This window comes from Eptesicus fuscus, chromosome 9, assembly GCF_027574615.1.
Source record: "Eptesicus fuscus isolate TK198812 chromosome 9, DD_ASM_mEF_20220401, whole genome shotgun sequence".
Classification (NCBI taxonomy): Eukaryota; Metazoa; Chordata; class Mammalia; order Chiroptera; family Vespertilionidae; genus Eptesicus; species Eptesicus fuscus.
In genome coordinates this window covers 89,634,936-89,658,743 of record NC_072481.1, presented here as the reverse complement: position 1 = coordinate 89,658,743, position 23,808 = coordinate 89,634,936, and the positions used below count along the sequence as shown (strand labels likewise).

The window sequence follows — 23,808 nt, the reverse complement described above, 5'->3', positions numbered from 1 at the left end:
ATTATAATAAATAGTATTATAAATATTAGTGGTTTAATTATTTTGCCAAAGGGGACACTGAAGTTCAGAGAGAAAGGATGTGTGTGTGTGTGAGAGAGAGAGAGAGAGAGAGAGAGAGAGAGAGAGAGAGAGAAAGGAGGAGGAGGAGGAAGAGGAGGAGAGAAGGAGGAGGAGAGAATGAGGAGGAAGAGGAGGAGGAAGAGAGAGAGAGAGAAAGGAGGAGGAGGAGGAAGAGAAGGAGGAGGAGAGAAGGAGGAGGAGAGAATGAGGAGTAAGAGGAGGAGGAGGAGGAGGAGGAGGAGGAGAAGGAGGAGGAGGAGGAGGAGGGAGAGGAAAGAGGAAGAGAAAGAAAAAGAGGAGGAGAAGAAAAATGTGTGTGGTAGAAGCTAATAGACATTGGTCTTCATTGAGTACTTACTATGATCAAAGTACCATGCAAAGCTCTTTATGTGAATATTTCTTTGCTCCCTCCCAGAAGCCCAGTGAGGTCAGTACCCACTTTACTTCTGAGGTGGTTGTGTAATTAGCCCAAAGCAGGTAGGACTCTGAACCCAGGTGGTGTGACTGCAGCCATCTCTAAGTATTACAGGTTACTGTGTCCCCACAAAAGGGGCTCCAGGTGTCCCCCCTGGTGTTCCTGTTCTAGCTGACTTGGGTGAGAGGAGGAAAAATGTGAAACCTTCGCTGCTGACTGACAGTGGGAGAGCCCCGCCAGAATGCTGTTCCCACATCACACACCACAGATTCCCGACACACCAGTCTGCAGCCTGGAGCTGAATTCCCGTCATTGCCTCCATCCTTTCCTAAAAATAGATGTTCATTAAAAACCAAAAAGCCTGAGTCTTTTTCTGACTTAAAGCATCTTACAACCATCAACACATGGGAAGGCAGAGAAAAATTCTATGTCTAATTTTAATAAAATATACTTTTTTTTTCATCAAAATATTGTGATAGCATGGAAAAAGAGATGCGTGCTCATTAAAGTTTAATGAATGTCTCTTCCTGCCATTTTCCATTTTCCATATGCGGATCACACACTGTGACTCATGCATGGTGGTTGGCGGGAAGAATGTAATCCAAGACTGGGTCCATCAGGATGTAAGTACATGTCCACTGGCCAGCTGCCTTGCTGGGGCTCAATATTGTTCCAGGTTGGCCTCTATTTGCTCTAAAAAGGGGGCTCGTTAAGAACAGCTGCAAAGTTGCTGCCAGGAAACTGCAGTCCCCAGGCTGAGCTGGGGACTCCCAGAATAAGATGATGACTTGGGCAAAGGCTTTGAGGAAGAGAAAGAAAAGAGGTTCCAACTCTCGGGAGGAGGGCAATAATGTTATATGTATGCTCCAGAGTTTTCACTGAAGTCTTTGTTCATGGACTCAAATATAAAGCTCTCATCTGAAAATTCTAGACTCATCTTAAAATGGCCCCAAGCTGCTGTTCTAAATTTATAACCACTAGTCCCCTGCTTCCAGCCTCGACTCTGGCCACAGCAGGCTTCTAGTTGCTCCCCACACCTGCCATCTGCCTCTCACTTGTCCTTGATTAGGTTTTTTCCTAGGATCTGAAGATGTCTCTTCATCCATTGCTACTGCTTGAAATGCTGTCATTCATTGAGGATCATCTATTGCTCTACAGCCTTAATTTTTGATACCCCACTTCAACCAAACTCATGATTGGGTGGTCTCTCTCCCTTGAAAAACACAGACACTTTGTGAAGGCAGTCACCATCTTCCACTTTCTGTGGAAGTTCCAGTGTGAGAGCAATGGTTATCTGCAAAAGACCTGGGTTAGAAGCTTCACTCTTTCCCTTAGCAGGCACTCGCTCACGGGCGAGTTGCTTCTGAACAGTAACAATGACAATAATATCAACAACCAACATATACTTGGCATTGACTTTGATTTGGGCTTAGGTATCCATTAACTCATTATATACTCACAACAACCCTATGAAGGAAGTATTGCCATTATCTCTCTTTTACAGATGCCAAGAAAGAGAAGTGATGTGTCCACGGTCACACACTTATTATATTAAGAAAAGAGGTTTTTAACTCAGATAGTTTGGTCCCAAAGCCCATGTTTTGACCTCTATACATGTTTTGACCTTCTCTGGGCCTTAGTTTTCTCATCTGTAAAGTGTGGATTATAATAATATCTATCTCATAAGATGGTATTGAGAATTAAATAAGATAATACTAGACAGAGCTCAATAATTTCTAGCTGCTATCATTGTCATCACTGTGTTCAGATCTTTTCCTTCCTGCTGCCCGTGAGATAAGAATGGAAGGTCATGTCCTCCTAACCCTTGGCTTATATGTCATCTCACCGTGCCCAGCACATTCATGGCAGAGAACTTGAGAGGTTCGGTCAGCTGTGGACCATGTCAGACTCAAAGTGATGCACAAAGAGTTCCAGCATTTTCCTAGAATTTGGCAATTCTGGACCTCTGAGCCATTATGTTTTTGTTGTTGTTGTTATTATTATTTTTTTTTACTTTTGTTGCATTTAGCTCCCTCTCCAATTCCTGTTTTATTTAGTTTATTTGATTCCTCTCCCTAAGGTCTCCTAATACTTCAGTGTAACATTTTCTTTCTCTTCCCTCCTTCCCCTCTGCTCTTCCTTCCTCTTTCCTTTCCTCTTTTCCTCCCTTCCTTTCCCATCCCCTTCTCCCCCCACCCTCCTGCCTTTCCTCTGTGTCTTTCCCTCCCTAAGTCACTTGCAGGATGAGGACTGCCTTCTGTATTTCATATGTCCAGCAGGCTAGGCTGCCTCCCAGGCCTCCAGGCCATTAGTTTCTGGAATCAGGCCTCTCACAGCTCAGGACACCTGGGTGGCTTTTAACGTGTGAGGTGCTTTACCCAGGAACACCTCTTCCCCTGCTGGGACTTAGTTTGTTTTGAGGTTAATGTGGTTAATGGGGTTAGTGGTTAAGAGGCAGCTCACGCAAAGCTGCCTCCTGCCTCCCGCCTCCTTTCCCGAACAAGCTCGGCTCTGGACAGAAGCCACAATGTCCATTTCTCTCAAGCTTGAGTCCCGGTCAAACGGTTCTGCCTCTGAATAAGTTTCCTCCAGAAACAGCATCCCTGACACCTTAATGGAAATTAAAAATAAAACAAAAATACAACTTTTTAAAAAATGCACCCTCCCTGCCCAGCTCACTCGGCTTGTTGGAGATGGTATTTGATTCTGCCCCTGGGGAACGAAACTGCTCTTTAAGTAAACCCAGAAGACAACTAACAAATAATCCTTCAAGTTAATAATGTCTAAGGGATGAAAGTTATTAGTTTCTTTTATACATCCAGTGCATTATCAGCGGTGCCATTAAATTCTGTTTCATGCTGTGGTTTGATCACGGTGCAGCGTGGAATGCTCTCTCCCAGCCCTTCCCAGGGACAGGCTGTGGCTTCATAACTGGGGAGAGCAGGCAGGCCTTGCTCTGATGGGAAAGGGTAAGGGATGCCTCCGAGTGCAGCTGGGATGATGCTGCAGGCACCGCCCCATGTCTCCCAGGGACAGCAGGCCATGGGGGCAGCCTGCCCATTGAGGGTGGTGGGAAGGCCCCCTGCTTATGGTACCCAGCGCCTCACACTATTGGGTTCATGCTTTCCCTGACTGAGGGCACCTCTGGAGGGACGCCAGTGCACTTCCCCATTTTGCCTTTGTTTCCTCTTCTGCCTGCAGGCCCTGAACATCCTCATTTTAATTTGCCTTTCAAGGCCTCTGGTGCTCACCTGTGGGAGGTGACTGGGGTGAAATAACCACAGATGATGATGGAGGCCTTTCTAGAAATGCAGGGTCTGGGGCTCTTGTCCTCGGAGGGCACTACATGTCTGTATTTGGATGAGCCTTATCCTGGGGTGACTCACTATGGTGGTCAGCAGTGTCATCCACATGTCTTGAGACCCAACAAAAGCTGCCACTTTGAATGCTACACAACAATGATTCGTTTTACAAATGATCCACAGAAAATTATTTATAAGACACAAGGCCTAACTCCCCCTTCCTAGCCCATTGCCCATCTCCCAGCTCTAGGGGCATTTAAAATGTGAAAATTTTGTCTAACTATGATTTGTCTATCACTTTGAGGAATGCAGCTCAGGAGCTGTGCTAATCACTCAGTCACTTCAAGAACGATGTTCTCCGGCGGCCTGGGAAGGTCTCTAAGTCCTGGGGTGGGGTGTGCTGGCAGGAGGTGTGGTACTCCAAGGACCCTGCTGCGGGCTGGGTACCCGCTCACAGGGTGGGAAGGTGTCAGCCATGCGGCTGCGATGCTGCCTCTGCTCCTGAGACGCGGGAGCACACAGGCCGCCACAGTCAGCCCTCCTCTGCCAAGTTCCTTTCAGCCACCTGGGCAGAGATTTCTGGTGCTCAGTGGGGAGAAAATGTTAAAACTACTAGCCAAGTGGGCAACAAAACACCCCCGTGGTGACACAAGTCAGGAAGGTGGTTTTCCTGGTGACAGGGGAGGGGTTATTTACGGGAAAAGGCACGAGGGCATTTTCTGGTGGCTGCAAGGTGAATACCTGGATGAAAAGTCACTGCCATCTCGCTGACCTTTCAGTTTGTGCATTCACCTGGCTACAGCTACATCTCCATGAGCAGCAGTACTGCCCAAAGTGCAGGTGGAGACGATCCAAGCAGTTTCCATCTCATGCCAGGCCTGACCCACTTTATGCTGGAGGCAGTGAGAATTCTAAGTATATGTATCCATTACACATCTTTATCTTCCTCCACAAGTGTGTTCATACCTACAGGTTATATTTATATCTGCAGCCAGATCTATATATTTAGATCTGGAGAGGAGAGAAAAGTGTTACATGTGCATGTCTATATATAGTGTGGTTTACTTCTTTCAAAGAACAGGAGGATCCTAGCTCCTTTTTTTTTTTTTTTTTTGGAGTGCGCGCGCGCGCACACACACACACACACACACTCACAGTAAAACACAGTAAGCCTGAATAACTAATCAACAATCTTGCTCTTCTCCCTTGTCTGAGATGCTAACACTGACCTTGATGATGATCTTGGGGATGGTCAGCACAGTGGACTTCTGCTTGGCCAGAATATCCCCGGTCTCATTGACACGAGCTGTGACAAAGAAGTGCAGAGACGCTTGCTCCAGCAGCTGGCCCATGTACTCGCCGGCTCTGACCAGCACCTCCTCTTTCTTGACTGGCAGAGGGAAACAAACATGCTGGGTGTCAGGACCTGGGATGGGACCCGCTTTCCTTTCCCCGGGTGCCCCCATCTTTCCCACATTAGCACAGCACCCACCGAACAAAGCAAAGGTGAGGGAGGGGCATATGGAACAGAGTCAATCAGGGATAAGCTCTCCTGCTTCTGGGTAAAGAAAGAATGTGCTGGAAATCTAATATTCAGTAAGGTCTTACTGGAGAAAATGTGTCAGATTTCCCAAACAGTGCTTTTGCTGTTGTAAAATATGATGCCATGTTTGAAACCAAGGACTCAGGGGTTTTGACTGCAGCTGTTTTGATTTGGGTAGGGCCAATCTGAGGATGGCAGGTGTGGAGCGGTGACGTTCAAGGACACCATTCCACATGCCAACCCCTCGTGCAATAAGCAGCATCTCGTGTAGGCCACGGGCCACGCTGGAGCAACACTGTCAGTGACCCAAACCTTTTCCCCCTTGTAGCTCTGCGTTTTCTGTACCATCTGACATGATTTTTCTACTGAAGAGAAAGAAGCTGTTGGAACCAGTTTTCACCATAGGCATTCAGCTTCCTCCCACCTCCTCTCCTGTTTGTCACTCAACAGGCCTCTGTGCCAAAAGCTTGTTTCCTCGAGTCACTGAGGTCAGCTTTCAGGGGGACATCTGGAGGGGGAGGGGGTCCGGCTCCCTCTGCTCAGTGTCAGGCTGGGGATGGGGACTCTACCTTGTGGCTCTGGCCACAGCAGTGAGGTTCTCTGTGGCTGCATCGCCCACTTTCTCTATCTCTCCTTTCCCGCAGCCCAGGATTCTAGAGAGCAAAGTGCAGTCCTGCTGCAGGCCGGCCCCAGGCCCCAGTGCCACAGCTGCTGCGACCTGCCTGGGCAGAGCCACGTGCTGGTGTGGCATCGTCAGCCAGCCGCCCGGCAGGAAAACGGTGACTCGTGCCTCCACCCCCAGGCGCAGAGCACAGGGTCCGTAGGCGTTCAGGGAATTGCACGTCTCCACCACTGCTTCCCCGCCCAATGCCTGCCTTTTGCCAAAGATTCCTCCTTCTTGCAAAAGTTATTAAAGGAAATAACTGCCACGGTTGACAGTTTCAAGGGCAGAGCGTAGTTCATGACAGCCCTCCATAATGAGCAGCGGCCCCCGCAGCCGGGAAGGAAGGCTGCGTGGAGACCCGCACCGGAGCACAGGGAGGCCTCCTGGCCGCTGGCTCACAGGTGAGAGGCATCAGCACCCGCCTGGAAGCTCCGCACAGATGAGCAGGTGCCGTGGCCGCCTCCAGCCCTCCGGCTGAAGGGTTCCCAGTCTTGGCTCCACATCACAGTCACCTGGGGCTATTTAAGAACCTTCCCTGGTGGATCCCACCCCACACCAATTCAATCAGAATCTTAGGGGCCCAGGCTCAGTGAGGTGGACTCTGGTGTGCAGCCGGGGGCTGAGAAGTGCCCCAGTCCCCAGGGGCTCCCCGCAGAATCAGCCCTGACAGAGGGGCAAGCATGGCTTTTCCAACCCAGGCCTGCTGCTTCCAGTGTGGTCTGTGGGCCAGCGGATACCACCACCGGGAGCTGTTACAGACGCAGGTTCTCCAACCCCACCCCACCAACTGTCAGGGTCTGCCCTGGACTAAGCTGCCCAGGTGATGGCTTTGCAGGTTCGTGAAGCTCCCAGAGACAGGGGGTTTTACAGCAGAAGTGGCAGAGTTCAGGTGGACTTAGGACAGTCTCAGTTTTAAAATGGAAAGTTCTGTACCCTGGAACCTAATCAATTCCTGGCAAACTGGAAAGGCTGGTTAGTCCAGACCAGTGGCTGTCAACTGGGAGCAATTTTGTTCCCCCCACCCTTAGCCATATTTGGCAATGTCTGAGACATTTTTGGTTGTCAGAACTGGTTGCTACTGGCAGGCATCCAGTGGACAGAGGACAAGGATGCTGCTAAACATCGTGCAATGCACAGGACGGCCCCGCAGCAGTTATCCACAGTCTGGGATGTGCTGGTGCCTCTGCTGAGGAACTCTGCCCCAGGCTATGCAGAGTTGTTAGAAGGTATTGGTCCACCTTGCATGCGTGCGAAAGGATTTGGATTGATTCCTGGGCAGTCCTGTTCCATTCAGAGCCAGCCTTTTGAATTTATGAACTGGCCTTGATGTTGGCCCTTGAATTCTGCATTTTTTAATGACCAATCATGCTGCCTTCTTTGGGCCTGAGCCTAGATTCCGCTTTCCATGGCTCCCCCAGAAATTAATTGTCCAGATGAATAAGACTCTGCCCCCTCAGTTAGAGGCAACCTCAGATGAGCACACGGGGCCTGCTTTTCACTTCCCCAGATCTGCACAGATGGAGTGGCAAAATGACAGGCCTTGAAGAACATGCATTTTGCCTCAATCTACCGCCAGTAATAAAATATGGGCGTCCTCTGGCTCTTTCTACACGGGTGTTTGACCACTGGGTTCCTTCAGGCTGGTGGGATATGTCTGACTTCTTTCCAGAAATCTTTGCAGAGGCTCTCGTTACCTTTACAATGTCAGCACCAGGACCCCTTTATCTCGGGGGCAGAACACTCTCTAAATCATAGCACCGAGGAAACTGGGCTGTGTTTCCAGCCCAAGAGAACAGTGCTCCTGAAATAGTATGTTATGTAAGTGCTGTGTTTTGCCACCGCACAAGAAATTGTTCTAGATAAAGTTTATTAAATGTGGCAAGAGAAAGAAGAATAGATTTTCATTCTATGAGCGGTGGAGCTGGGATCCTGCCAATATCATTTACGGTGTCTGGGGAAAGCCAAGGGAGACACAGACTGGAGCTGCCTCATCTCTTTTCCAAAAAGCAGAGAAAACTAAATATAGCCAAGTGGAAATGATAGCACCTTTGAAGGTACTGGAAGGTTTAAGTTATTCAAGTCTTCCAAGCTGACTCTAGCCCACACAGTTTCTTTAATCATCAATCTGGAAAGTATGCCTCCCATTCTACTTGGAAAACTTTCTTTGCAATACAGCCTCCTAGCAATGTACTCTGACCTTCTAAATCAAAGTCTAGAATCATATTTTGCAGTATTGTGCAATTTATTTTATATTGCAATATGCAACTCATTGCATGCAGTTAATGCCACCCATCTGTAGGGCAAAGCAAGAAATAGTCTCCAACTCCCTTCAAGTTATACAGGACAAGCCTTGGGGTGGGCCGAGAGGGTGGGACCTATGTTAATATGAAGTCTGGCTTAGGTTTGGTCAGTGACTGGGAGGGCTAATGTAGTACGTCATCCTAGCTCACTAATTCATATGAGCTCAATCATTATTGGATTAGGGAGAGGAGAAGAGGATTTAGAGATGGGGCTCTTGTGAGGTGGGAAAAGGATTGCTCCTAGTTCCCTGTTTAGGGGAGGGAGGAGCAGCTGGATGCCAGGTAGCAAGGGCATGAGTGGAAACTGGCCCACTTAGGGCCCAAGGTTACAGCAAGTTGGCTCACTGTCCCTGCCTGAATTGGAGTTGGCTTCTGTTATCTGTTTTGCCTCTAATTACTGTGCATGACCTTGAACACATCAACTCATCTTTTCAGTCTCAGTTTCTCAAAATGTAAACATGTTGGAAGTTAACATTTACGGAGAGCCTACCATATGTGATCCATTTCAAATATATTTATCTCATTTAGTTTCTTCCTCACTCGCCTTCTCTCACACCACACATCCAATCTGTCAGCCAATCCGGTGGGCTCTACCTTCAGAACATCTGACCAGTTCTCACTACCTCCCTCGCTACCCCACCATCTCTCACTAAGCTATTGCAATAACATCTCTAAGCGTTAGCCCTACTTCCCCAAGTCTATTCTCAGTACAGCAGCCAGAGTGATCTTGCAGAACCTAAGTCAGATCATGCCATACTTCTGCTCAGAACCCTCTAATGGTTCTTTCAGCTCATTTGGAAACAAAGCCAACATGCTTACTAGGGCCTACAACTCTTTGCCCACCACTCTCACCTTGCCATTTTTGTTCCTGACTCTGGTCTCATTGCTGTTCATTGAACACATCAGATATGCTCTGGCCTCAGGGCCTTTGCACTTACGGTTTCTTCTGGCTAGAAAGTTCACTCCTGCCCTTCTGTCATGTTGCTTTTAAATGGTTTCTTTCACGACCACTTCATTTCTACCACCACTTCCTCTCTTGCTTAGCTTGCTTTCTATTTCCCTATTACAGGTTCAACCACACTATATATTCACTTGTTTGATTGTTTATTGTTGAGCCCCTGCCCCACCACAGGTGACTACAAACTCCATGAGGGTAGTGAGAACTCCTGTTTTGTTCATTGCTATGTCTCCAGCATAAAGCAGGACCTGGACTTGTAAGCACAAAATAAAGGTTTGAGTAGTGAATCCACAACCCTGTGATGTGGGTGGTACTGTTTCTATGTACAGATGGGGAGAGTGAGCTCAGATCACTAGGGTAGCTTGCCTGGGGACACACAGCTAGTAGGCGACAGTCACACCTCAATCCAGACTTGTCTCACTCCAAGGCTCAGGCTGAAAAGGTCACTGCCTCTGCCTGCACTGAACAGCTGTGATGGCTGTTCTGCTCCGAGTCCTTTACCACTCCCCTCCCCGATGCTCTTTTCTATAGGGATTCCCTTTCCACCTCCAGGGGTAGAAAAAGCGCTACTCTTCCAGCTTCCAAAGAAAATACCATGCCGATGGGTTTCCTAATTGTTAAAGGCACGTTACTGAAGTGAGGGAGCTTGGCTTCCTCCCCCAAGTTTGGGTAGGTTTCTTAGGATTGAGATTTTTGGGACTAGCTTCCCATTCTTCTGGGAATATCTTTCTGAACTTACTGTGGCTTGGGACAGACACCAAATGCAGAAAGCTTGTACATTGTGAAGATGTGGTTTGGTCCTCTGCTCTGTAAAACTTATTATTCATATTCCCTTTTTTTCTTTTCTTTTTCAGTGTCAACACATCTGGTCCACAAAAGCCTGATGCCCAGAAGTGTTCAGGTCCTTTCCGACCTGTCCTATCTAACTCCATGTGCTCTGCCTGGAGGCTGGTTCCTTCCGATTGACTAATTTTGCCAGTTGTGTGACCAACTGCTGTGCCCACTAAATACTAGGACCCCAAGAAATGAAATTGATTGAAATTGAAATCCTCAGTGCAAAGTGCAGCATGTCCATTCCAATCCCACTTAAGATATTCCGGAAGGAGATGCTGGAAGGGGTCAAGGATGAGAGAGCCCCCGAGAGATGGTAGAGAGCGCAAACCCCGTCGGAGGCTCCTGGACAGCACACCTGAGCCTCCCATCTCCTCTCCCAAGGCTGGGCTCTCTCCTGTCCTTGTGTATCAGACAGATCCATTTTCAGAAATGGTCTTTATGCAGAGCTTAGCTCTCCCTGCCTTTTAAATGGTAAAGCAGCACCCACCATTCCTGCGGGAGCAGCCCCGTGCCCTCAGAGCCTAACTTTGGGAGGGAGACACCGGCAAGGGGCCTGCGTGCTGGGATGTGTCCTTCACAAGCTTTCCCATGCACTCAGTGCCCTTGGGATCTTGTTAAGATGCAGATCCTCATTGACAGGCCTGGAAGGGCCTGAAAGTCTGCATTTCTAACCAGCTCCCCAGGGATGCCGATGCTTCAGGTCCTCAGCCCACACTTCGAGTAGCAAGAAGTTACACTATATTTAATTCCCACGACTCCTGGGGCTGGCTCATGACTGAAAATTTCAGTGTTCACTTCTGTGCATGAGGCATGAAGATGAAAGGTGGGGCCTCTCTAAAAGAAGTGGGTTCTCCCATGTGGTCCACGCTCCTGAACTCTGGGGCAGAACCTTCACTCAACAGAAAGTTATTAGGGGTGTCGGGCCTGAGCCAGACAGAGAAGCAGGTCTCAGGTCCCGGAGAGAACAGCCCCCCAGGTAGCTTACAGGACAAGGGATCCAGAGCCACATCAAATGTCTCCTTCTTGAATTCCTCCTTGGAGACACCTGTGTAGAAGGTGATGTTGCCCGAGAGATAGGCTGAGATGGTGTAAGCTTTCGGGCTGTTGTTCTGGAAGGTGATGGTGACCTTGAAGTCCTTTCCCAGCACGGCATTTTCCACTTCAAAGTCCATGTCCACGTCAGACCTCGGTTTCACGATGCCTTCTGTGTTGAGGGGCTTTTTAACCCCGTACATCAGGGCAGTTTCCAGGGCCAGTCTCTCTTCTTTTTGACCTAGGAAAGATGCAGAGGTGATGACGGGAAAAGAAACGCAGTCCCTCAAAGAGAAGGTCGCAGTACTGCACCCCCTGAGCTGCGGGCCCCGTGTGCTGTGCCTGCTGGACTGCTGCTGCGAGCCACACCGCTTCCTTTGAGGCAGGTGCCCAAATCATTCCGATGTTACAAATTCTGCCAAATCAAGTCCCAGCCAGTCATGACCTGCCCGGGTTACAGAGTTAGGCAGCATCCCAGGGCCTGTCTGAGAGGGGGTTGCTAAGGGGCTTGCTCTAACGGTCATTTCTGCAGTGTCACTATATCAGGGTTCAGAAGGTAGAAGAGGCAAAACTATGTTATCAGTTGCTTCCCTACCCAACTCCTGGCCATGTAGCTAGAAATTGAAGATCTCTAAGCAAAGATTTTGGCAATAGTCACATCTGGCCAGCCCACCTTCTGCATTTGAATTTCCCCCTATTCATGGCTCTCCCCAACAAGACCTGTCTTCCTCATCGCTCTTTCCACTTGGGCCTGCCCCATCTGCTCCTGCTGAGCTGGACCTGGGCAGCTCATCCTGCCCTCCGCTCCGCCCTCCATTGCCATTCACTCCTGGCAGAGTGCAGAGATCCCTGTTTCCCAAACCGTGCACTGCACCCCACGCTCCGATCTAGCAAACTGTTAACAAGCCTTCCTGCAGAAGGACTGAAGGCCAAGTTCCCTTGGGGAGCACTGGGTTCTCTAGTGCCTCCTGGATGGTCCCATGTTCAATAACCTATGGAAGCTTCTGAGATTGTGCCCTCGTAGGGAGACTTGTTTAGCAAGATTTCCCAGTCATCTGACACGGAACACATTGCTTTGAGGGCTGCCTATTGGGATGGTGGTGCTGTTTGAGACGTGTGCTGTTTTTAGAAATATGTCTTATGTAGGGTTTCCAAAGTGGTGGTGATGGGGATGAAGGTATGGAGAGAAGGAGAGAGGAAGAGACTAAAAACTTGCTTTGTACATGTGAGAAAGTGAGAAGTACAGGTACAAGTTAGGCCTAAGAGCCTGCTGCTTCCGAGTCCAAACTGGGCTAACGTTCCTTATAGAGCACAGAACCAAATGCTTGGCTTTGGGGGACAGGGATTGAGGAGGTGTGGACAGATAGTTGCTATTGTCTTTACCATCCTAATTCCTTTGGATATATCTCAGCGCATGTGGCAAATAGAGAGGCAAATATTTTGGCTTCTAAAAAGTAGTCATGGGATTAGCCAGCAAGAAAAACAATAACACACAATCACTTCAAAATAAAAATGCTGGCTTTTATACTTATGCTAATTTTAAGATATTATCTTTCACTTTACTTAGTTTATAATAAAAAGCAATGGAGATGAAGAGGTCAAATGGTTATTATTGTGATGGGTGTTGTGGTAAGTACATATCATACACTATCTCATTTAATCCTTAGAGACAAAAGGCAGGCACTGTTATTACCATCAGTTTCCTGGTTTGTAAAACAAGGAAGCCAACATCATAGGGTTGTTAGGTGGATTAGAGGTATTATATGCATAAGGATTGGCAGCTGCTAGTATTTTGCAAAGACAAAGAAAATGCCAGCAGGTGTTGCAAACAATCGAAAATGTGTATGTGTGTGTGCATGTGTATTAACAAGTGCTTTGATTGTCAAGATTGCCATGAGATGCCAGAAACAATTTGTCTAGGACAAGCATTGGCTAGAGCACATGTTTGCAGATCAATAGGGGGAGATAGTAATAAAGGGAAGGAGGGCTGTGACAAGGAAAGTGCAGTGAAATACTTTAGCAGAATGCATCTGGCAGATAGCTCTGCGAGAAAGCGAGCACTGATGGCTATCGCTTTGGATGGATACCAAATATGCATTTAGGCGAAATGCAGGGGGCGAGCAGCAGCAGCAGGAACATGGTCAGAGAGGTGCCTACTTGATAGGGAGAAGCTGAGCTGGCTGGGATGAGGGGAGGGGGCAGTGGAGGCTTGTGGGGATAAGAGACTTTATTCTGTATCATGTCGTAGATGGAGGGACCTCTAGCTTCTGCTAGGGACGAGCCTGTCCCTGTGAGCAGGGGTGCCAGGCAGAGCAGGCTGGGCTGTTACAGGAAGCACAGGCCCCGATAGGAGGCAGGAGCTGCGGGCCTCCTGGAGCAGGCAGAACCCCTGTCACTCTGCAGTTGTGCTTGGTGCTCTGATGTCTCATATGATTCAGGCCATGGATTCAGTGCTGGGAGAGAATGGCCTACAGCCAGATTCTGTTGTCTGAGACTCCTCCTTCAACCCCAGGAGGAAGGTCTGTTAACTGGGATGCAATGAGAGCGCACTCTTCCCATTGTTTGGATCTTAGCTCAAATGTCACCTTCTCAGAGTGCTCTCCCTTCCTTCCTCCTGTGTAAATGTCCCTAGTCCTCTCAGCTCTCACTAACATATCACCTGGCTTTATTTCCCTTTGCCTGTACTTGTCACTATGTGATGTTATTCCCCTGTTACAATGCAAGCTCCATGTCCTCCAGACCTAGGACCTAGCCTGGCACAGAGGCTCCAAAGGACTGAGGTTCGGAGAAGCCCTCTGCTTTCATCCAGACCAAATTTTCATCTTTGTAATGGACTAGAGGCCTGGTGCATGAAATTCATGCACGGGTAGGGTCCCTAGGCCTGGCCAGCGATCAGGGCCAATCAGGGCCTTCTGGCTGCTGGCTGCGGCCTTGCTTCATTCCACGCCACCCCCTGGTGGTCAGTGCACATCATAGCAAGCAATTGAACTCCCGGTCTCCTGGTCAAACTACCAAGGGGACACTTTGCGTATTAACATTTTTATATACACTGAGTGGCCAGATTATTAGAGGCCTGGTGAATTTGTGCATGGGTGGGGTCCGGCCAGTCTGGCCAGGGGGAGGGGACATGGGCAGTTGGCCGGCCTGCCTGCTGGTCAAACTCCTGGTCAAGGGGACAATTTGCATATTAGCCTTTTATTATATAGGATATACACTGAGTAGCCAGATTATTATGCGTTCAGAGATCATAATAATCTGGCCACTCAGTATATATAGACTAGAGGCCCGATGCATGAAGATTTGTGCAAGAATGGGCCTTCCTTCCCCTGGCTGCCGGCACCACCTTCGCTCTGGCCTGGAACTGCCTTTCCGCCTTCCCATGCTGCCCAGAGGCCCAGAGTGGCTGGGGTGGTGCGGAACGCCTGTGTCGTTGCCATGGCAATGATGCAAGCGTCCGCCCTGCCCCCGGCCGCTCAGTGCCTGCATATGCAAATTAACCCACCATCTTTGTTGGGTTAATTTGCATACTCACTTCTGATTGACTGGTGGGTGTCGTGAAGGTATGGTCAATTTGTATTTTTCTCTTTTATTAGTGTAGATACCAAACAGTCCAGTGTAGGACATTTGATGTTCAATTAAGGCTCACCTGTGAAAGTGCCACCTGAGTTACCACTCATTTGATATTTCATGCTCTAATGTCAGATGCTGTGCTCAGGTGAGATGCACAGCCTTTCCTGTAGGAGTCTGTCAGTAAAGAGGGGTCACCATTCACCCGGGGGCAGGGAAGACTTCTCAGCATTTTTCCCTCCACAGGGAGAACAAAGGCCTGGAGGCAAATGGCAGCTTGGCTTATTAGAGGAACTGTGCAGTTCACCTGGCTGCTACTTATGATAACTGCCCATGTGATTATCAGGGGCAGTGAGGGGGCAAAAGGGCAGATGGCAGGGGTGTGGCCACGCTCTTATTGAAATGCCCTGGAGATGACAAAAGAGAGGGAGAGCTTTTAAGTAGTGCGGCAACCAGGCTCAGGTTTACATTTTATATATGCCACTCTGGCAGCAATGCAGGGTTTAGAACAAGGGAAAGAGGATAAGAAGACAGGGAATTGGAAGCTGTAGCAGGTATCCAGGAGAAAAGCCATCATAGCCCAAGCTAATAGTAGTATATGGTAGGGATAATACAATTACTAGCAGTAGCAGAAGCTTACTTTTATGGGATACTTTCTGGGTAGCAGGCACAATGCTAAGAGTTCTCCACACATGATACCACCCGATTCTCAGAGTGGCCATGGAGATCAGGAGGGGCGGGGAAGGGAAGATGTTTCAGAGGGACATTCAGGTTTGTTGCACCTGGTGGATCATGGTTCCCTTCACTGGGGTAGAGAGAGGATGAGAAACAGATCTAGGGAGGGGAAGGGAGTGAGAGAGGTGACATTTGGGAAGGTTCCATTTCAAGTTTCTGTGGGACTTTAGGTAAATGTGGAGCTGAAAAGTGAAGTCTAAATTGGGGTCAGCGACTTGGGAGTGAGCAGTGTATATGTGGATGTAACACCAGCTATAGAAAGAACACAAGGAAATGGGCATGAACCAAAGGATGTAAGCCTAGAATGAAGTCACATTCGGAGGGAGTAAGGAAAGCAGAAAGCTTGGGTCAGGGGGACAGGAGACAGAGCAAAGAACCAAGCAGGTTGGGATGGAACCAGGAGACATTGCATCATAGAAACGAAGAAAACCGGATTTCAGACTTGGGAGTAATAGCATGAAAAGGTATAGGAAGGTTAGGCAAGCTGAGGTCTGCAAATATTTCTTCCACATGGCAGTCAGGTGGTTTCAGTGACCCTGAGAAGATCTTCAAGGATATGTGGTAGCAAAATGTAGGGCATGGTAGGTGAGGAATATAAGGGAAAGGAACATGGCAGGCTGCCAGGTACAGGCAGCTCTCCCAGGACACCTGGCCATGGAGGCAAGGAGGAAGAAAGTGCGGGCATGTTTGGTGGGGGATATATTGTTGAAAAAGACTTTGTAAACTCTTTAAACACTGAAATGCTAATGGAAAGGAGCTAACACAAAAGGAGAGAGAAAAATACAAGTGACAGGGAATCATTGATCGGGGGATGAGGAAATGGGATCCAGATACCATCATGAAGAAGATATATTGCCCAGAAGAAGTTTTAAGGATTCTGGTTTTCAAAGTTTTATAGTATAAAAGGTATAAAATTAATGTTAAGCTTTAGTTTGTCCAAGTGAAAAATGATCTATCCACAATTTAGTTAATTAAAATAGTAAATTCCTAAATATGGTAATAATTCCTCTTTTAGGTTTTTACTCATCTCCAAACTTTAGTGGCCTCACTCAGAATCTGTGGATAGAGAAATTGTATGAAAGATTCAATGAGAATCAGCGTGGCAAATACACAGCCGTGGCTGCTGGCTGCCCCTTCCTAGATGCCCATGACAGACATCGATAATCACCCACTCTTTCCCACTACATTTGAGAGCAGTCTCAGCATCCTCCTCTAAACCGTACTCCACTCGGTCATTCCCAAAGCTGGAATTTGAAATGCATACGCCATCTTTGATTAAGAGGCCAATTATCCATCTACCTGGGATTAAACTCTAATCCAGAACCAGATGGGTGTTTCTTACAACTACCTATGGGAATTTAGGGGCACTTCTGTTTAGACCAGACCCCCACATGGTCCACCTATCTGAGCCTTGCCTTCTTGCCAAACTCTGTGGCCCAGATTGCAAATGTCTTCCTCATTCAGAGTTGGCACACTTTATTTGTTTTAATCTGTTGTCCACCCTTGGCCAAGCCCTGACTCCTTTTTTGTAGACTGCCTTTGGGTCCTTCCTTTCTTGACATCTGACCTTGATTTGGACTTCACTGCCACCTCCACTGCTGACAGCTAATGGCATTCTGCTGTGAGGTTAGACAAGACAGCTGATGGCCTGGACAGCCCCCTGTAGGCTCACCGCTTGTTTTCTTGTCTGATCAGGATTTCTTCCACACTAGGAGAGTTTATCCACAATCCTTGTCCAGCTGCCTCTTCCTAAAGAACTCCTTCCCCATGCTTCACCTAGCCAATTTTCATCTTTCCATCTCGGTGAGCCTCACTAACATCCTCCAGAATCCCCGAGACTGGCTTGTGATTCCCTTCTCTGTGCCCTGCACACATCCCACAGCTTGGTGAGGGTTTGCTTCCTGCTGGTCTCTCCAGCTAGACGGGAAGGCAGGGCTATGCATGTCTCTATTTGTACCCAGTGTTGAAAATATGGGGATGGTTAATAGCAGTTGTTGAATGAATGAATGAATGAATATTACAGCTAGTTTCTTTTATCTTTTTTATGGACTTTTATATTTCCTTTCCAAACCTTTTCGCATATAACGTAATAACAAGAGGGCATTGTTTGTTTGTTTTGTTTTATCATGCTTATTTTTTAAGCACAAAAACATATTTTAGATTGTTTCTATTGCTATGTCTTTGAATTTATTATTTCTTCCCCTCATTTTAGGGGAAAAAAAGAAAGAAAAAAATCTTTTGATCCATGTTGTGCAATGGAGGATATGTAACAGAAAAAAAGAATGAATCATTTTAGAAATACAGCAAAAATTCACTAGTTCAGATGACAGAAATTTTGAATTTCTAATACTATGCACAAGAGTTCTCAGTTCAGCAAACTTCCTCTTTATAGTGCAAATTGCTTTTGTAAATAAGAGTGCAGAGACTGTCTAAAATATTTCAGAGAAATTCAGCACTCCATAGCACTTCAGGAATACTGATGGATATTTAGGTATATGCTAAATATCATCATTTTTATCTCTTCACTAAAATAAATGCTACCCCTAAGAACTCTGATGATGAATCATCTATGAAATATACTCCTCATTTCCTATTGAGATACCCAAGTTCCTTCATTTCCTGTCCACTGCTGACCTTGGGCAGTTTTGTCTTCAGCACCTGGGCACTCTGAGCAAGCAGGACCCCAAGCATACCAGGTGCTTCAAACCTTCATGATTTGGTCGTGTTACCACTGTGTGGAAACCCCTGGCCAGCTTTAACTATGGTATGTGATTTCTCTCACCCTGCTTTGCCTTTTCTGAAACTCCTGGTTGGACTGAGTGTTCCTCTTCTTCTTATCAAAGCCCCCTCTGCATAATGATCCTGTCACTTGGCCAGGAAAACAGAAATTGGGTCCTGCTCACTAAAATGATCCCAGCACCAAACACTATTCCAGGCACAGAGTAGGCAATCTTATCTAGTACCAACTCAACAGCTCCATATGAAATATTCTGCACAAAAAAAGTGAACAAAACCACATTGCCATTATTTTATAACTAGAGGCCTGGTGCACAAAATTCGTGCATGGGGGTGTGTGTCCCTCAGCCCAACCTGCACCCTCTCCAATCTGGGACCCCTTGAGGGATGTCCAACAGCCTGTTTAGGCCCAACAGTCCGTTTAGGCCCGATCCCAATAAGATCGGGCCTAAATGGGCAGTCGGATATCCCTCTCACAATCCAGGACTGCTGGCTCTCAACTGCTCTCCTGCCTGCCTTTCTGATTGCCCCTAACCACTTCTGCCTGCCAGCCTGATCACCCCCTAACCACTCCCCTGACAGCCTGATTGATGCCTAACTGCTCCCCTGCCAGCCTGATTGCCCCTAAATGCCCTCCCCTGTAGGCCTGGTCACCCCTAACTGCCCTCTCCTGCAGGCCTGGTCCCGCCCAACTGCCTTTCCCTGCAGGCCCGGTTGCCCCCAACTTCCCTCCTCTGCCAGCCTGGTCACCCCTAACTGCCCTCCTCTGCAGGCTTGATTGCCCCCAACTGCCCTCCCTTGCAGGCCTGGTTCCTCCCAACTGCCCTCCCCTGCTGGCTATCTTGTGGTGGCCATCTTGTGTCAACATGGGGGCAGCCATCTTGTGTGTTGGAGTGATGGTCAATTTGCATATTACTCTTTTATTAGATAGGATAGAGGCCTGGTGCATGGGTGGGGGCTGGCTGGTTTGCCCTGAAGGGTGTCCCGGATCAGGCTGGGGTGGGTGTGGGGTGGCCTGGGCAAGGGGCCTGTGGTGGTTTGCAGATCGGCTATGCCCCGCCGCGACCCAAGCAGAGGCCCTGGTATCTGGGATTTATTTATCTTCTATAATTGAAACTTTGTAGCCTTGCGTGGAGTCCAGGGCCAGCCAGGGTGTGCAGGAAGCTTGGCTTCCTCCATTGCTGGGGAAGCCCAAGCCTCCTGCTCACTCTGTGGCCACAGCCATCTTGGCTGGGTTAATTTGCATACTCGCTCCTGATTGGCTGGTGAGTGTGGCTTGTGGGTGTAGCAGATGTATGGTCAATTTGCATATTACTCTTTTATTAGATAGGATTTAAACAGGCCTTCAGCTTAATTGCCTGACTAGTAAGATTGCACTGTCCTCTTAATATTGTATTATCTACCTCAAGGGATTTCCATGATCATTCAGTGGAATAATGTATGTAAGAATAGTGTATAAAGTACTAAACAGATGTGAATAGTTATTTAAATTTCTGTTATTGAACTAAAATTATAATGTTTTCCAATAGAATTATTTAAAATTATTTTTGTCATTATTCTATATGCTGTTAAAGTAAATATGACTTAAAATCAAATCATTTCACAAGCCATGTGGAGTGAATTCTAATCAAAGCAAACATACTAATGAAACTACCATGAAAAATTGTGGATGTGATGTGTCTTTCACTCCTGAGAATTTATGCTTTTGCTCTGACTACCATAAGTTATAAATGCCAGTGCATTCTCTGGGATACATCTCATAGTGACCTTAGTAAGTACAAAATGGACTTTGGCAAAGAAATTGTCATTCAATTATAGTAAACTAGAGGCCTGGTGCATGAAATTTGTGCACTGGGGGTGGGGGTTGTCCCTCAGCCCAGCCTGCACCCTCTCCAACCTGGGACCACTCAGGGGATGTCTGACTGCCGGTTTAGGCCCGATCCTGAATCGGGCCTAAACCGGCAGTCGGACATCCTTCTCACAATCCAGGACTGCTGGCTCCTAACCACTCACCTGCCTGTCTGCCTGATTGCCCCTAACCACTCCCCTGCCAGCCTGATTGATGGCTAATTGCTCCCCTGCTGGCCCGATCATCCCCAACTGCCCTCCCCTGCTGGCCTGGTCGCCCCAAACTGCCCTCCCCTGTTGGCCCAATCACCACCAACTGCCCTCACCTGCTTGCCTAGTAACCCCTAAATGCCCTCCCCTGCTGGCCTGGTTGCCCCCAACTGCCCTCCCCTGCAGGCCTTGTCACCCCCAACTGCCCTGCACTGCAGGCCTGGTCTCCCGCAACTGCCTTCCCCTGCAGGCCATCTTTGACCAAATGGGGGTGGCCATCTTTGACCACATGGGGGTGGCCATCTTATGCGAGGGTGTGAGGGTCAATTTGTATATTACTTCTTTATTATATAGGATTACCTTCTTGGAATTTGTAGTTATCAGTAATATCCTTCATGCCATCTCCTCCAATTTGTTTGGTCACAATTAACTTCCCAATGTGGGTGGTATCAACAGCTTCCACCACATGAGTGCCATCTTTTTTAGCTGTAATGTAAACAAGATCACTGTTGACCTAAAAACAGGAAAAGAGAGCATTAGCTGTCATGAAGTGTCTTTGTTACCAAAATCTCTACCTCTCAATGGTGTAGTCATCTAATACCCCTAGAGTTGGTATGTTTCAACAACACTGGATTCATAGGGCTAAACTCACTCAAAAGCTATTCTATATGGGAATCTAGTCTAGATTAATAATCAGGTATTTTTAATTAAGAATATTTAGAAGTGGGACTCTCAGTTGTCTAAACATCAATCACTTCTTTCTCCCCTTTTTTCTTTTCTTTTATACTCTGAGGATATGTTTATTGATATGAGAGAGAGAGAGAGAGAGAGAGAGAGAGAGAGAGAGAGTAAGTAACACTGACTCCCATACACGCCAGGACCAGGGATCAAACCCACAACCTAGGTACGTGCCCTGACTCACAATGGAACCTGAAACATTCTGGTGTACAAGACAATGCTCCAACCAACTGAGCCACCCGGCAAAGGCTCTTCCCTTTTTTCTTGCTGGTGAATCCCACCTCTTAAGAGAGAACTGAAAGTACCATGTCTGGTACTTGCTTTCCCAGACTTCTTTTAAGCTAGCAGTAACCGTGTGACCTACTTCTAGGAAAATGAGAATCTCAGTTGGGTGGCTTCTGGGAATGACTTTTTATAAAAGGAGAGCAGTACTTGGAGCGTTTGTCCTACTCTTTCTGCTTTTGAATGTTTTCATGTGAAGTGAAGTGACACTTGGAGCTGCTTTAATCATCCTGAGACAGTGAAAAGCAACATTGCCAGCAATACAAAGATGGTAGAGTAGAATGATAAGAAGCGTTTGAGGACTTCACAATGCTGTTAAATGGCTAAGCCGACCTTGGGATACCTACTTCAGGTGTGTGTCATGTGTCACTGAGCCACTTCTGACTCCTGGTGACTCTGTGAATGAGTGATGTTCACAATGTCCTGTCCTCAACAGTCCTTCTCAACTCCTGTAGACTCATGCCTACAGCCTTTTTTATATAGCCAGCCCATCTCATATTTGGTTTCCCTCTTTTCTTACTGCCTTCTACTTTCTCCAGCATTATCGTCTTTTTTTAAAAAATTACATATTATTGATTTTTTACAGAGAGGAAAGGAGAGGGATAGAGAGTTAGAAACATCGATGAGAGAGAAACATCAATCAGCTGCCTCCTGCACACCCCCCACTCAGGATGTGCCCCCAACCAAGGTACATGCCCTTGACCAGAATCGAACTTGGGACCCTTGAGTTCACAGGCCAACGCTCTATCCACTGAGCCAAACCATTTAGGGCAGTTACGGTCTTTTTTAAAGAACTGCCCTTCTCATGATGTGCCTGAAGTAGGATAGCTTTGGTTTTGTCATTTTTGCTCTAGAACCCATTTGTTCATTTTCTGTGGTCCAGGGTATCCTCCAACATCATATTTTAAATAAATAATTATTTTATTTTCCTACCAGCCTTACTATGTACATAGTAATTGGGAATAAGAGGGTGTGGGTGATCTTAGCCTTGGTCTCTAAGGACACATCTGTGCTCTTGGTGATCTTCCTAATGCTTTCATTGCTGTCCTTTGAGTCTCAGCCTTCTCTTGATTTCTTGGCTTCAGTCTCCATTTGAAGTGATGACTGAGTCAAGATAAACAAAATATTTAACGATTTTAATATCTTCATTGTCTATCTCTACAGTGGAATAGTAAGAACAGGGGCTGCTGGAAGAAATATAGGACCCAGGCTGTGTAACTTTGGGCAAGTTACTGGATCTCTGGGTTTAAGAACGCTGTCTTCGCAGGGCTAGATCAGTACTACTTGTGAAAACCCTATGTTTAAGACCAATTTCTTTAGACTGGAAGGAGTCTTAGTGATCACCTAGTCCTTCCTCCACATTTGAAGGGACTGTGGTCATGCAGAGCCTGGCATCCCACCGTGGAATCTGGTGCTATTTTCAGCACATCACAGACTTGCCTCAGGGTCAGGCACAGGCACAGGCACAGGCACAGGCACAGGCACTTCCTGCACAGCCTGAGTGAGGTTCAGGCCCCCGGGGACTCAGCAAAGGAGGGTTGGGGCAGAAGGCAGCAGGGGCCTCTCTGCAAACTCCTGCCTGTGCCCGTGGAGTGGAAACACATGTCCACTGCTGCCAGAGGCCACACTCCACCACAAAGGATGGAGACTTTCTTCAGAACCCAGGACAGAGTTTTCTTTGTTCATCGGTTCCCAATGGAGATAACTGCATGGCCCATAGCTGTGTAGGGAAAGTGGTGGTCCTCTGAGGACACGTGGAGGCAGTGGGTACCTGCCTGGTCCACCAGCTTTCCCCGCCCACCTGCTGTAAATCTGCCTGTGCTCACCATTCCTGCAGCCTGCAGCTGGCCATGCGCCAGGTCCTGTGTGCCTCATCTCCCACTAGCGGTTGGGGGTGCCATTTGGCCCCAATCTCTCTCTGAGATACTCTTCTTAGCAGTGTACTCAGTGTCAGCTTTTGTTTGCTTGCCCGCTTGACTCCTTCATTCATTCATGACTACTATGTCCAGAACTTGCTTTCAGCAATGAGAAGCCAGAGAGAGAAATAATCAACACTAAGGCTGGATAGAAGGATAAAAACAACAGAGCACAGAGCAGACTATGATATTTCAGGTGGGGTGGGGTGAGTGAGGGCCTCTTTGAGGAGGTGACCGGAACAGAGACCAGGATACAGTGAGAGAGCAGAACATCCCCCTAACATACAGAAGGGGAAGAGCTTTCGCACCAAAAGGAACGGTGTGTGTCCAGACTGAAACGGGAGCATGTTTGGATGATTCCAGGACAGTAAGAAGGTCAGTGTGGCTGAAGGGAAATGAGCAAGGAGTGAGAGTGAAGGGGAAGCCAGGGGCCAGATCACACCAAACCTTGTAAGGATTGATGTCCAATTTTATTTTATTTATTTTTATTTTTTTAAATATATTTTTATTGATTTTTTTACAGAGAGGAAGAGAGGGGGATAGAGAGTGAGAAACATCGATGAGAGAGAAACATTGATCAGCTGCCTCTTGCACACCCCCTACAGGGGATGTGCCCACAACCAAGGTACATGCCCTTGACCGGAATCGAACCTGGGACCCTTGAGTCC

General features: G+C 47.6%; 1 protein-coding gene across 1 annotated transcript in view; it reads right to left on the bottom strand.

Annotated features, from left to right (window-relative positions):
- The window catches only part of F13A1 (coagulation factor XIII A chain), a 186,760-nt gene that overhangs the window by 15,403 nt on the left and 147,549 nt on the right, over positions 1-23,808 (bottom strand). The window contains exons 12-14 of the mRNA XM_054721509.1: positions 20,565-20,718; positions 11,062-11,349; positions 5,007-5,167 (exon numbers count right to left, since the gene is read on the bottom strand). Coding sequence (XP_054577484.1) covers positions 5,007-5,167; positions 11,062-11,349; positions 20,565-20,718 — 603 coding nt within the window. The remainder of the gene's footprint in view (positions 1-5,006; positions 5,168-11,061; positions 11,350-20,564; positions 20,719-23,808) is intronic.